Source organism: Rhincodon typus, chromosome 26 (genome assembly GCF_021869965.1).
Source record: "Rhincodon typus isolate 14 chromosome 26, sRhiTyp1.1, whole genome shotgun sequence".
NCBI classification, from domain to species: Eukaryota; Metazoa; Chordata; class Chondrichthyes; order Orectolobiformes; family Rhincodontidae; genus Rhincodon; species Rhincodon typus.
The window spans coordinates 36,356,621-36,369,705 of record NC_063357.1 but is presented as its reverse complement, the minus strand read 5'-3'; the positions used below and the strand labels follow the sequence as shown (position 1 = coordinate 36,369,705).

At 44.4% G+C, this 13,085-nt stretch overlaps 1 protein-coding gene across 1 annotated transcript in view; it reads right to left on the bottom strand.

Annotated features, from left to right (window-relative positions):
- Positions 1-13,085, bottom strand: part of gtf2ird1 (GTF2I repeat domain containing 1) — a 176,767-nt gene that overhangs the window by 115,437 nt on the left and 48,245 nt on the right. Inside the window, exons 5-8 of the mRNA XM_048612388.1 lie at positions 12,189-12,330; positions 10,137-10,286; positions 9,423-9,606; positions 8,239-8,555 (exon numbers count right to left, since the gene is read on the bottom strand). Of these exons, the coding sequence (XP_048468345.1) occupies positions 8,239-8,555; positions 9,423-9,606; positions 10,137-10,286; positions 12,189-12,330 (793 nt within the window). The remainder of the gene's footprint in view (positions 1-8,238; positions 8,556-9,422; positions 9,607-10,136; positions 10,287-12,188; positions 12,331-13,085) is intronic.

The window sequence follows — 13,085 nt, the reverse complement described above, 5'->3', positions numbered from 1 at the left end:
GGCCGGCAGGGGGCGACCCCGACCCTCGCTCTCGCCGCGGCCGGCAGCAACCCTGCCCCTCGCTTTGGTGCAGTGCCATGGATCATCCTAAATGATCCATATAAACAGTCTATGTACAAATGTATTCTCCCTGTTTTCCCATTAATACGTGTTATGATTATGTATGGATGAATAGAGCTCCGTGCAGTTAGATACAGATTCACTGTGTAGGAATATAAATAGATACAAGATGCTCTGTTTAAATGTAAAAGCTCAGGGTGAGGCAGCTCTAAGTTGGCCTCCCAGCTCCAGCGTATCTGACAACTGGGAAATGGCTTTGCTTTCAATTTGAAGCCAGCTTTAATGTGCTAGTTAAGCCAGGAAGATTCCTTCTGATGTGAATATCTTCCAACTGTGTCTCATTTAACGTGGAAATGGGACTCCCAGTCAAAGGAAATGTCAAACATTAATAATGCATTGAAGGTGGTTTAAAGGCCAATGGGACATTTGATCCTCTAGCCTGAGAAAGAGAAACACAGTCTGAACCATGAGAAGCTTGGCTCCTGTTGTACAACCATGCCAGCTCACAGCGCTGTCTGAGCTGCTGCTCTTATGATGGTTTCCTGCTACAATCCTCTTTAACTGTAGCGAGCCTCAAGGTCTAACTGGTTAGAGGGAAACCACCGTCTGTTTAATTAGAAGAGTTTCTTGTATTGAACAATAAATAGTGTATTACAAGCTAGCAACTAGTTACTTTGATAGGTAAGACATTGTTAGAGAAACTTTGAGGAGGACCCGATGCTAGGTCGCACCCCTATAAGATCATAGGCTGTTTTGCCCACGATCCATATGGCATCATGCAGGTGGGCTGTGCTAATGGCATGCCTCAGTATTAACCCTTTCATATACAGCAGCTGTCAGAAGTCATCCTAGGTTAAACAGAACGAAAACTTGAGCAGGAACATAAGACACATTTTGTCAAGTACTCTCTACTATTCACACTGTCGATGGTGAGAAAAAGATTGTTTGAGAGGGGAAAAATTGAAAAGAGAACCTAAGGGGCAACTTTTTCATGCAGTGGGTGGTGCGTGTATGCGATGAGCTGCCAGAGGAAGTGGTGGAGGCTGGTACAATTACAACATTTAAAAAGGCATCTGGACAGGTACATGAATAGGTAGGGGTTAGAGGGATATGGGCCAAATGCTGGAAAATGGGACTAGATCAGTTTAGGATATCTGGTTGTCTATGCCAAGTTGAACCAAGGCATCTGTTTCCATGTTGTACAGCTCTATGACTCAATGCTGCTAATGTGTGCACACTTTTACTCTTCTGTACACGTCTGATTGGTATAATGTGTTAATCACAACCATCTTGCATCCATATGTATTTCCTGACAACATTGCCTCAATAATAGATTCCTAAGCCCCACTTTATAATAGCAACTACAACAGCACCCCTGGAGGGAAGCTGTTATTAAAAAGTGACAGATTACAACGGGAATTTCCATTGACACAGGAGTTAAAAAATGGAAATCTAAAATAAGAACAAGGTGTACAAATTCAAAATGAAAATTAAATTAAATCTACATGCCTTGGTCCAGTTAACTTCTTTATTCAACTCTCGTCTTGATCCCTTGTGTGCACCTCCACAGGAGAATAACAAAAGGTTCTGAAGATTTCCTATTTGTCAAGCCCATTTCCCGTTATCACAATTATTTTGGCTTTGCGGTATTGGTAAAGCTCATTATGTGACGGTAATGCCAGCTCTGTCACTTCAAAAAGGTCATGACATGACACTTTCAGTTGAGACCTCCGCTCGCTAGTGGCACTGTTGTGGGAGTCATCGATGCCAGTTCCCTGTTGTGGCCTGCTACAACAAAGACATTCCCTCTCACTCACAACAAGCAAAGCCACAAAAGCCTCACCCACATCTCAAATAAAATTCTCAATTACTTCTCTCACTCCAAAATATACAACAGCTAAAAAAAAAAACTGGCACATCACGGCACATTTACACAACCCTCGGGAGGCCAATTCATAAATCATTCCCACAAGTCATTCTGACAGGACCTACATTTTGGCTTTCCCGCATACAATAACCATGGAGTACTGCACTGTTCCATGCAAATCTTAAACGGAGACGCATGCAATATATTGATCATACAGTGTGGAAGCAGGTCATTCGGCCCATTGAGGCCACAGTGACCCTCTGAAGAGCGTCCCACCCAAACCCACCCCGTACCCTATCCCTGCATTTCCCACCTTAGACACTCTGGGCAATCCACCTAAACTGCACATCTTTGGACTGCGGGAGGAAACCTATGCAGACTCGGGGAGAACGTGCAAACTCCACACAGACAGTCACCCGAGGGTTGAATCAAATCCAGGACCCTTGGCGCTGTGAGGCAGCAGTGCTAACCACTGAGCCACTGTGCTGCAGTGCTGATATAACAGGGATTTTTTAAAAGAAAGCTTTCTGTTAAGCACTTACTCAGTAATTTGTGTTTTGACAAGAATCCGGAGTTAGATAAACCACTAACAAAGCTTTACAAACCAACTGTTAATCTGCACTGGTTTTGATTTTGAACAATAATTACTATTGATTTACCTCTCCAGCACTGGTCACTTAAACAATGAGAGGGTAGCTTTGGTATTTCTGCAGTAGTGACAATTTGTTATCTTATGCTGCTGTAAACTCTCAATTATCCATCCTCATGGCTTCAATTTACATTTTTCTTCACAGTAAATTAAATATATTTGTTTTCTGCAACGTAAGAACCTCCCTAATGATGGGTGATCACAATTTTGTTGTGAATGATCTTGTGAAGACCACATTCTCTGGTAGTTTAAAGACATGGCTTTTGTCAAACAGCAGGATACACTGGACCTGAATGAGACTGTGATCTAAGGCCAACACTACTTTACCACACAGGTCAGGTGAGTTATGACAAGGGATATGGGCAGGTCCCCTCAACCAAGATTCACCCAAAGCAAACTTCCTTTAGATTTCCATCCAGGATGATTGATAGCTGTCTCGCCTCAGAAGATTGGTGGTTGAGGCCCTGTTACGTATTCCAGATCATTGATCACACCCTCGAAACATTGCTGCCATAACCTCAGCGGAGATCAGCAGAAACCCGGTTCAAATGTGTTATCAAAATAACTGCGGAGTTTCCAGCACAATTTTAGTGGTGGAGGAAATGCCAAGTGCCAATCAGGACTGGCATTTCAATGCCGTATTGGAGGAATAGTGCACTGTCAAGCTGAATTGACTCAGGGAGGTTAGAGATCCCATGGCAGGTACTGAAGAACATGATGCTCTCCCAGTACGTCAGGCCGCATAAATCCTTGCTGAATATTTTCAAGAGGGAGAACACAGTTGCTGATATTATCAGAACCATGCAGTGCACAAACTGGCTGCAGTACAGCAACAACAGCAGCAGTTACTGACCATCCAGTAGAGTAGCTCATTGGTTTATGAAATGCTCTGGAACATCCTGAGGATATAAACAGTGAAATATCAAAGCACGTTCTTCCTTTCTTGACTTACTGAGGTCATCTTTAAAATTTAGCCAATGAACTGGTCCATTTCTTCAACAGCAGGAGTAGAGTTTTTGCTTCAAACTCTGGCTTGCGTCGCACACTACACACCATCCGTAGCCCAGCTGAGAACGGGCACAAGCAAGTGCCAGGGAGCCCTGTTGATGCCTACTCGGATATACCAGGGTGGAAAGACGGGTGGGTCATAGTGGCAGGCTCCTGCACCTGCAGCCTGTCTCGAAAGATCAGAATTTTGCCTGGCGCTGTACTTATCTAGTAAACCGCTGGGGCAGGGGCTGGGAGTTAACATAGTGTCGTACTTTAACAAACAAGGCAAAGTCATTTCTATTCCTTAACTACAAAGTACAAGGCATCAGAATGGAAGCATCACACAGAGTATTCTACAGCGACTGTACTGAAAATGCCAAGGCTGTTCAAATAATTATCTATCAAATGTGAACCATTACTGCAGAAAATAATCAAACATTGATATGGCAGGATACCCTCAAAATCCCACTAAATGGCACAATCTCCTCCTTAACATTTTGCAAAGCTTTGAATTCCGTCCTTCAGTGCTGGCAGGTTTTCAATTAATATCCCACAACCACAGGATGTTACTGCCAAAACAGAACAGGCTTTGCCCCTGAGCCTTTTAAATGCTAGCTGTGGAATGGAGCTGGTGTGTAGGTCTAGACCACATCGCTGGCAATAAGGATCAAATGGGCGACAACAACAACAAAAAAAAAAATGGAAAGATGGTTCAATCAGAGGATGTTAGATTTGGGGTTGCAAATGAGAAAATTGTACCTGTGCGTACAGCCATTTACCTGATAATTGTTGAATATTTTGCAAGTTTTTTGCTTCTCTTTAAAGCATTCACAGACTGGTCAGCTGCCTGCACCAGGTATGTTGTCTTGTCAAACACCCAGTTTGGCATTTTCTGAGTGGTGCAAGATGTGAAACAGACTCTTATCAACGCCGCCCCAGACAAAATTCAAGTTTACACCTTTGCTCGGGGCGCCCCGTGGCACAAGGCTTTTAATGCCAGCAAAGACAATCACAAACTGCACCCCCTACACCAGTCCCTGTCAGCAACCACAACAAATCAGGGAGGTACCTAGAGCACCTGGAGGAAACCCAAACAGGCACAGGGTGAATGTGCACACCCCGCACAGATAGTCACCCGAGGGTGGAATCGAACCCATGTCTGTAGCAGAGGGACATAAATCGGTGGGAAAAGGCACTGAGTCTGAGTTGGATTTAATTCCTGAGTCTAATTGGCTCTGTCATTCTCAACTTAGTTAGAATCACAGCATCACAGAATCCCTACAGTGCGGAAAGATGCCATCTGGCCCATCGAGCTTGCACAACCTAGCCATGTAACCCCACGTTTTACCATGACTAACCCACCTAAGGGCGGCATGTTGGTTCAGTGGTTAGCACTGCTGCTTCACAGCGCTAGGGACCCGGGTTTGATTCCACCCTCGGCCAACTGCCTGTGTGGAGTTTGCACGTTCTTCCCGTGTCTGTGTGGGTTTCCTCCGGGTGCGCCGGTTTCCTCCCACAGTCCAAAGATTTGCAGGTGACGTGGATTGGCCATGCTAAATTACCCATAGTGATCAGGGATGGTTAGGTTAGGTTAGGTGGATTGGACATGGTAAATGCAGGGTTACAGGGAAAGGAAAAGAAGGATGGGTCTGGGTGGGATGCTCTTCGGAGGGGCAGTGTGGACTTGATGGGCCAAATGGCTTGTTTCCACACTGTAGGGATTCTATGATTCCGAGCCTGCACATCCCTGGAGACTATGGGGTAATTTAGCATGGCCAATCCACTTAACTTAATCTTTGGACTGTAGGAGGAAACCGGAGCACCTGGAGGAAACCCACATGACATGGGGAGAATGTGCAAGCTCCACACCTGAAGCTGAAATTGAACCCGGGTCCCTGGCACTGTGACCCATTGTGTCGCCCATTCCTAAACCAGAACAAAGTTCTCTTCAATTTGAATGAAGGAGGTAGTTCCCTGGCTTAAGCTACCTGTGGGATGCCTTGGCCATCCTATATCATGTACATCAGGCAAATTGTATGTAAATTGCCTAATCCAACCGCCTAATCCAACTCAAGGGAGGCTGAAGTGGGAGCTGGAGAAATGCTAGGAAGAGCAGTCACATTGCTTGGCATGTACTGTAGACCCCAAACAAACAGCGGGCAGCAGAGGAGCAGATATATAGACAATTCATTAAGGTGTGTAAAATAATTCTATTAGAAGATTTCAACTTTCCCAACATTAATTGGGATAGTCATAGTGTGAAAGGGTTTAAAAGAAGCTGAATTCTTAAAATGTATTCAGGAGAGCTTTTTATATCAACATGCAGAAAGTCCGATAAGGGACGGTGCAGGGCTGGAACTAATTCTGGGGGGTGAAGCTAGATACGTGCTCAAGGTGGCAGTGGGAGACCATTTTTGTGACAATGACTACAACACCATACAGTTATTAGTTTGTTACGGAAAAGGTAAAACATGGTCTGCATAAAGGGTTCTGGATTGGGGGAAGGCAGATTTCATTAAAACAAGGTCAGGATCTGGCCAAAGTAGACTAGTAACAACTTCTGGGTAAATCCAAAATAGGACAGTGGAGGGGGCATTCAAATGTGAGAGTACAGGCCCAATTTGAAACTGAAACGTAGGAGCACAAGTCCAGAGAACCCTGGGTGTCAAGGAATATTCAAGACTAGATAAGACGGAAAAGAGGAGCTTTTAACAGGTACAAAGACAGCAAATCAACAGAGGTCCCAGTGAAGTGTAGAAAGTGCAGGAAAAAGTTAAGAAGGAAAACTTAAGAAAGCAATTAGGAGAACAAAGAAGGGAGATGAAAAAACACTTGCTGGTAAGATCAGGGAGAATCCCAAAGACATTCCACAAGTATATCAAGGGGAAGATAACCAGGAAATAAAAAGGGCCTACTGGCTACCAAGAGGGCAATCTGTGCATGGAGCCAGTGGACATTGGTAAAATGTTAAATGAGTCCTTCACATTTGTCTTTACTCGGGAGAAAAACGTAGATACAGAGTTCAGGAAGAACGGCTGTGAGGCTCTTGAGCAGATTGACGTAGGGAGTAAAGAGGTATGGAGGCTTTGGGGGGCGAGCTTAAAACTAGACAAACTGGAAGATTCATATCACAGGCTGCTGTGGGAGAGGAGGGAGGAAATTACAGGGCCCTGACCACAGGGGAAGCTGGTAGAGATAAACCAGGGAATTATAGGCCAGAGAGAAACTATTGGAGAACATTTCTGAAGGACAGAATTAATCTCCACTTGGAGTGCAAGGTGTGATCATGGATTGTCAGCATGGCTTTGTCAGAGGGAGGTCACGTTTAACAAATTTGATTGAAATTTTCCAAGGGGGTGACCAGTGTGTAGATGAGGGCAGTGCGGTAGATGTAGTTTATACAGATTTCAGCAAAAGCTTTGACAGGGCCCCACGTGGGAGACTGATAAAGAACGTAAAAGCACATGGGATCTAGGGTAACTTGGCAAGTTAGATGCAAAATTGGCTTAGTAACAGAAGACAGAGGGTTGTGGTAAAAGGCTGTTTGAGTGACTGGGGGCCTGTGTCCAGTGGCATACCACAGGGATCAGTGCTGGGTCCCTTATTGTTCATGATATATTGTAAACACTATCGAAGAAAATGTTGAGGGGTGGGGAATGATAAATATGTTTGTGGATGACTCAAAGACGGGCAGGGTGGTTGACCCGGAGGTGGGGGATGTTAGGTTACAGGTGGAGATGAACAGATTGGTCAGATCGGCAGATCAGTGGGGAATTTAACCCTGATAAGTCTAAGGTGAGGTACTTTGGAAAAACTAACAAGATAAGTGCATACTCAGGACCCTAGGAAGCTTGTCCACAGATCCTAAAAAGGTGGCAAAACAGATTAATAGGGGTCATTAAGAAGGCATAGGAGTCCATTACCTGCTTTTATCAGTTATAGCATAGATTACGAAAGCAGGGAAGTCAGGTTGGAATTGTACAAAAAACAACTTTGGCTAGGCCACAGCTGGAGTACTATGTGCAGATCTGGTTACTGCATTATAGGAAGGATGTGATTGCACTGGAGGGGGTGCAGAGGAGATTCACCAGGATGTTACCTGGATGGAGCAGTTCAGTAATGGAGAGAGGCTGGATAAGCTCAGGTTGTTTTCTTTAGAGCAGATAGAGGTGTACAAGACTAGGAGGGGCATGGACAGAATGAATAGAAAGCAGCTGTTCCTTCTACTTGAAGGGGACATAGTTTTAAGCTGAAAGGCAGGAGGTTTAAAGGGAATGAGTGGAAATTTCTTTCCCCCCATTCAGACGATGATGGGAATCTGGAATGCACTGCCTGGGAGTGTAGTTGAGGCAAGAAACCTCACAACTTTAATAAAAGGTATCTGGATGAGGACTGAGGGGACTAGTGTACATTTAGAGTAGTTTTGTCAGTGCAGACTCTATAGGCCGACGTATGACTCCATGTTTGCGGAGGAGAGTGAGGGACATTGTTAGGATTCGGTGGATTAGCTACACTAATTATGTTCTAGCTGTTTGGGAGGAGATCCAGGGGAACAAAAGAGACTTTATAGATCTCCTGACACTGTGCAATCTGCACATAACAATCCCTCAGCACTTTTACTGCCTTTTTCTTTAAGCGAAGTGCCTCTGGTTTGAATATAAAAGGCTTTTACCAGTATCATCAGCACAATCTCGAGCAGGGGTGAGCTTATTCGAGTCCATCATAATTGAGGCTCCGGTGGGTGAAAGGCCGTGATTAAGGTTTGTCATAGATCTCATAGTCAAAAGTTCTTGGTTTGAATCCAATGGAATCCTGGATCCTGGGAGGTCATAAAGGAATTGTGGTGGTGTCCGTCCATTGCTTGTGTCCTGATTGGATACTTTAGTCACCGGACTCTCCCGATTAAAATCACAAGTGCTTTTCCCAGGCTGGATTTCCCGATCCCGGTCCACATGGGTCCTCACCTCCTGGAGATCCTCATCAAACGACCTGGAGAAGACCGACAGGTACGGGGATAGGAAAACGAAAAGATCATTGAGCTTCAGTGACAATTCAGTTTTAAACTTTAAAACATATACATTCGCTGTACATTCAGTGGGACTCGGACTGGAGCTCCTACATATTGAGATTGAGGAACTGCAGATAAGGGGCGTCTCACAACTGGGACTCCCTGGATTTGAGGAGGGCAGTGTACAATTTGGAAGAACTCAAAAGTGTTCGAATATCACAACTTTCAAGCTCACAATCTCACCATCAAAAGACAGGAGTGTGTAAAGCTACAAATCTACAAGCATTTACATCACAGATTAATTTTGGCTCAGTGGCAGCCCTCTCACTTCTGAGTCAGAGTTGTGTGACAGAGACTTGAGCAGAATCACCAGACTGACACTTAAACACCGCAATGAGTGTGTGTGGCACTGGCAGAGGTACTGCACTTTGATAGGACATGGTACTGAGGTCTTGTCCCAAAAAAAAAATGCCTTGGCTCCGATCAAAGAAGAGCAGGTGGGTTTTCTACCAGTGTCCTTGCCAATATTTTGTCTACAACCAACACCCTAACACAGATTTTGAATTATTGTTACATTGCTATTTGTGGGCACATCTCCTATGTTACAAACAAACAGTGTGTAACTTGGAAAGTACTTCATTAACCATAAAGCTCTTTGGGACGCTGCAGAGATGCACGTGTTGTTCCTTCACTACATTCTGATTGTCCTTTATTTGATATCAAGTTTGTTCGAACGGGTGATGGAGTGGAATGGAAAAAAATACTGCCTCGCTCAGCCTCTGAGTGTGCGAGTGAGTCAGCCTTCTCTCTCTCAGTCTCGTCTAACAATACATTTCATGGGCAAATACCTTTTCAGAATAAATCGGATTCGGTTACTCCGCTCCAGAATTCTCTTCAGAGTGTGGGCTTCGTACTCGGACGGCCGCTTGAAGCTGACCCCCTCAGGCAACCCATGCACCACGACAGAAGGCGGATCCTTCAAGATTTTCTCATAAGGCACGGGGACAATTGAAGACTTTTCCAGTGCCTCACCTGAAACCAACACGGGTTTTCATCATTAATGATTTAGAAAATCCAAACCAACCCCAGACAGGTTGTAATTCTTGACATTGTCCCACATTACTTCACAGCAAACACACTTCCTTTAGTCTCACAGTGATGTTGTCATATACCACATATTTCAACAATCGTGCTGGAAATAGTAAAATGATGCTTAGTAAAAAAAAAAGATGACTGACGGCCTAGTATTTACGTAATTCTGCATCAGTAAGTTTTTCCTGATTAAATGATGACAGTTTTTAAACCTACAAGAATTAGACCTTATGGCCTTAAAATGAATTACACCCAGCAGTGGGTCCAGAACAGTAGGCCACCAGAGCCAGGGAACTCGCGTGGAACTGTGCCCCCAGCAGTGCAAGGGAGTGCCAGCGGAGCAGCGCCCTGGCACACGCCTGCCACAGGGTTCATGCTGTGTACTCTAATTTGTGTATACCTGAAACCCCATCAAAAACTAGTACGGCCGCTCCTCCAAATATGTAATTGCCCAAACTCCACACACTCACTGTAAAGTACAGCAAAGACTTGTTCCACCATTTTGCGCAGGACAAAAACATCAGCCATGGGATCCAGCGAATCCCTTTGAACATTCCGGCCATTGTCTGTCACCATTTTCAACATCTCCATCTCCCGGAGGTGTGCGTTCCAGTTGGCTGCTGGAGAGAGAGAGGGAGGGACTGAGATTTAGCTCATAGATCAATGTAAGGTGACCATGCAAAATCCACAATGTAGTTCTCAGTGCAGAAATGTGGCCTGAACTATAACTGGCTGCTATATTAGTTGGAGGCTCAAACTCTCTCATTTTAAACAGGGTCAGTGCATCCATTAAAATAAGGGAGGAAGAACTTATAGATCAATCTTTTAAGCCTATGGCTGGAATGAGTGTTAACCTTATTGTGTGTTTAAAGATATTTAAACCACATATTGGAGGAAGACCCAGGGCCACCTCCCCCGGCCCAAGGACGCAGAACAAATGCTCACATTGAAAGAAGAGGCAGATGATTTGTACCCCAAGTTCTGTTTAATTCGGTCCTGAGCCAAAAAGCTATCTGGAGCAATTCGGGCATTGGATTCAACAGCCCACAGCTGACCCCACACAGCACTGCCCTGAGGGTAGCATTAATATTTCCTCCACAAACAAAAACAGCAATTGCTGGAAAAGGTCAACAGGTCTGCCAGCGTCTGTGGAGAGAAATCAGAGTTAATGTTTCGGGACGAGTGACCCTTCCTCAGACGCTGAGAGGCCTGCTCAGCTTTTCCAGCAATTGCTGTTTTTGTTTCTGATTTACAGTATCTGCAATTCTTTCGGTTTTTAATTAATATTCCCTTGTTTTTCACCTCCTCATTGAGCAGGATTGTCTCCTACCCCTGAACAAAACGTGAATTTGGCTTCCTCTATCTCACCTGAGTGGGCAGATGGGGAAAGTAGTCCCAGACTGTAACTCATAATGTTTTAATAATTTGCTCTTTGCTCCCATCTGGATCCAGGAATGGTGCCTCATGACCATTCTGGGCTCAGGATTTGGATACTATTCCAATCTCACCCCAAAGGATTCAGTAACAATTCAGAGTTTGGGTGTTTGCCTGGGACTATTTATAAAAATGGACACCATAATAGTCTGGGCATCCAATTAAATCCTTTACATAAAGTAAATGAAGCATTAACTGCTCCCCCTTTGTCTCTGAGGAGACGTCATAATCAGTACAAAAAATCCTTGTGAGATCCTCAATAAGAAAGGACACAGTTTGGGATAAAGCCCCAAGATGTTCCAAAACCCAACACAACCAGCGAAGTACAGCAAATGTTTTATTAACTGGCACCTATGGATCAGCAGGGTGCCGGTTAATCAAATATTCTGGGTAATCAAGAGATAACATAACCACAGTAAACCCTGACCAAGCAAAGGCTCAACATTCCTGAAAAATCTATGTAAAAACATCAACAGACTTCCTAAAATCATTGTAAAAACACACATTAAGTAATAGGAACATAATGCAGGGGTTGTACACATCATTGTTATACTCTATTTACAGCATAAATACTCAGCATTGCTGTAGATAGTGGTGTTTGAGGTACATTTTGCTGGTTTATCAAAGAGCCAGTTAAAATAAAGTTTGCCGTACTGCATTGGTCACTGTTGGTATATAGGCACATGGGTGATTAATTTGCACAGAGCAAGGTCCCAGAAACAGTAATAAAATGATCTACAGTTGCTAATATTTTTTGATGGATGAAATGATGTCAAAGGCACCATAAGCACTGCCTTGTGTTTCTTTGAAAGGTGCACTGGGACCTTGTATGTCCACTCCGAGGCAGTAGGGCCTTGGCATAACATTTTCCCCAAACGCGGCACCTCTAAGCACTCACAGCACTCCCTCATTACTTCTCTGAAGGCTCAGACGGTGTTAGGTGCTCAAGCATTGCAATGGAACATCAAAGCGATGGAAATATCAGTACAAAAATAAAGCACAACATTCAGCCTTTAAAGTCAGTATTAGAAGCTTGCAGAATAGATCAAGTAGTCCCAGAGTGCAGTAACCAAGTGGTGTAAACTTACTGCAATATTTGACAAATTCTTTTTGCAGTTCCCTCCTGGCATTTAAAAACAATTTTCCTTTCTCTGTTCCCAGAACAAAGATGGTTTCCTCATGAACAGCAATACAGGCCACTTCAGTGTTTAACTTTGAGAGCGCTGTGCACTGCAGAACGCAAGAGATCACAAAGAGGTTAGTGTCTAGAGAAGGCTGGAAACAAGCAGAAAGTCAAAATCCATAGACTGTGAAAGAAAATTCTGCTTCGCAACACTCAAGCAATTTAATACCCAGAAGGAATCTCCATGATCTCACCCCTGAAGTCATCAATAAGGAGGGTAAATATGGAGATGGATAGTCTACTGTTTCACTATTCACAATATAAGTTCTACACTGGGGAGATAAAATACAAATTGGATGACCATTTTGCAGAACACCTACACTGTCCATAAAAATGACTCCAAGGTTCCAGGTGCCTGTCACTGCAACACACCACAATGCTCCCTGGCCAATATTTCTGGCTCAGGCGTGCTGTGGTACCCCAGTGAGGTTCAGCACAAACTGAAGGAACAGCATCTTATTTTCCGCTTGGGGACCCTGCAGCTTTCAGGACTACAGATGGTTAGCACAGCTGCCACAGTGGCTCAGTGGTTAACACTGCTGCCTCTCAGCACCAGGGACCCGGGTTCAATTCCAGCCTCAGGCAACTGTCTCATAGAATCATACCACAGAGTCCCTATAGTGTGGAAACAGGCCATTTGGCCCAACAGGTCCACACTGACCCTCCGAAGGGAATCACACACAGCCCATCCCCCATCCAATATTTCCCATGGCTAACACATCTAACCTACACACCCCTGGCCACTATGGGACAATTTAGCATGGCCAATCCACCTAATGTGTACATGTGGGAAGAAAGACAC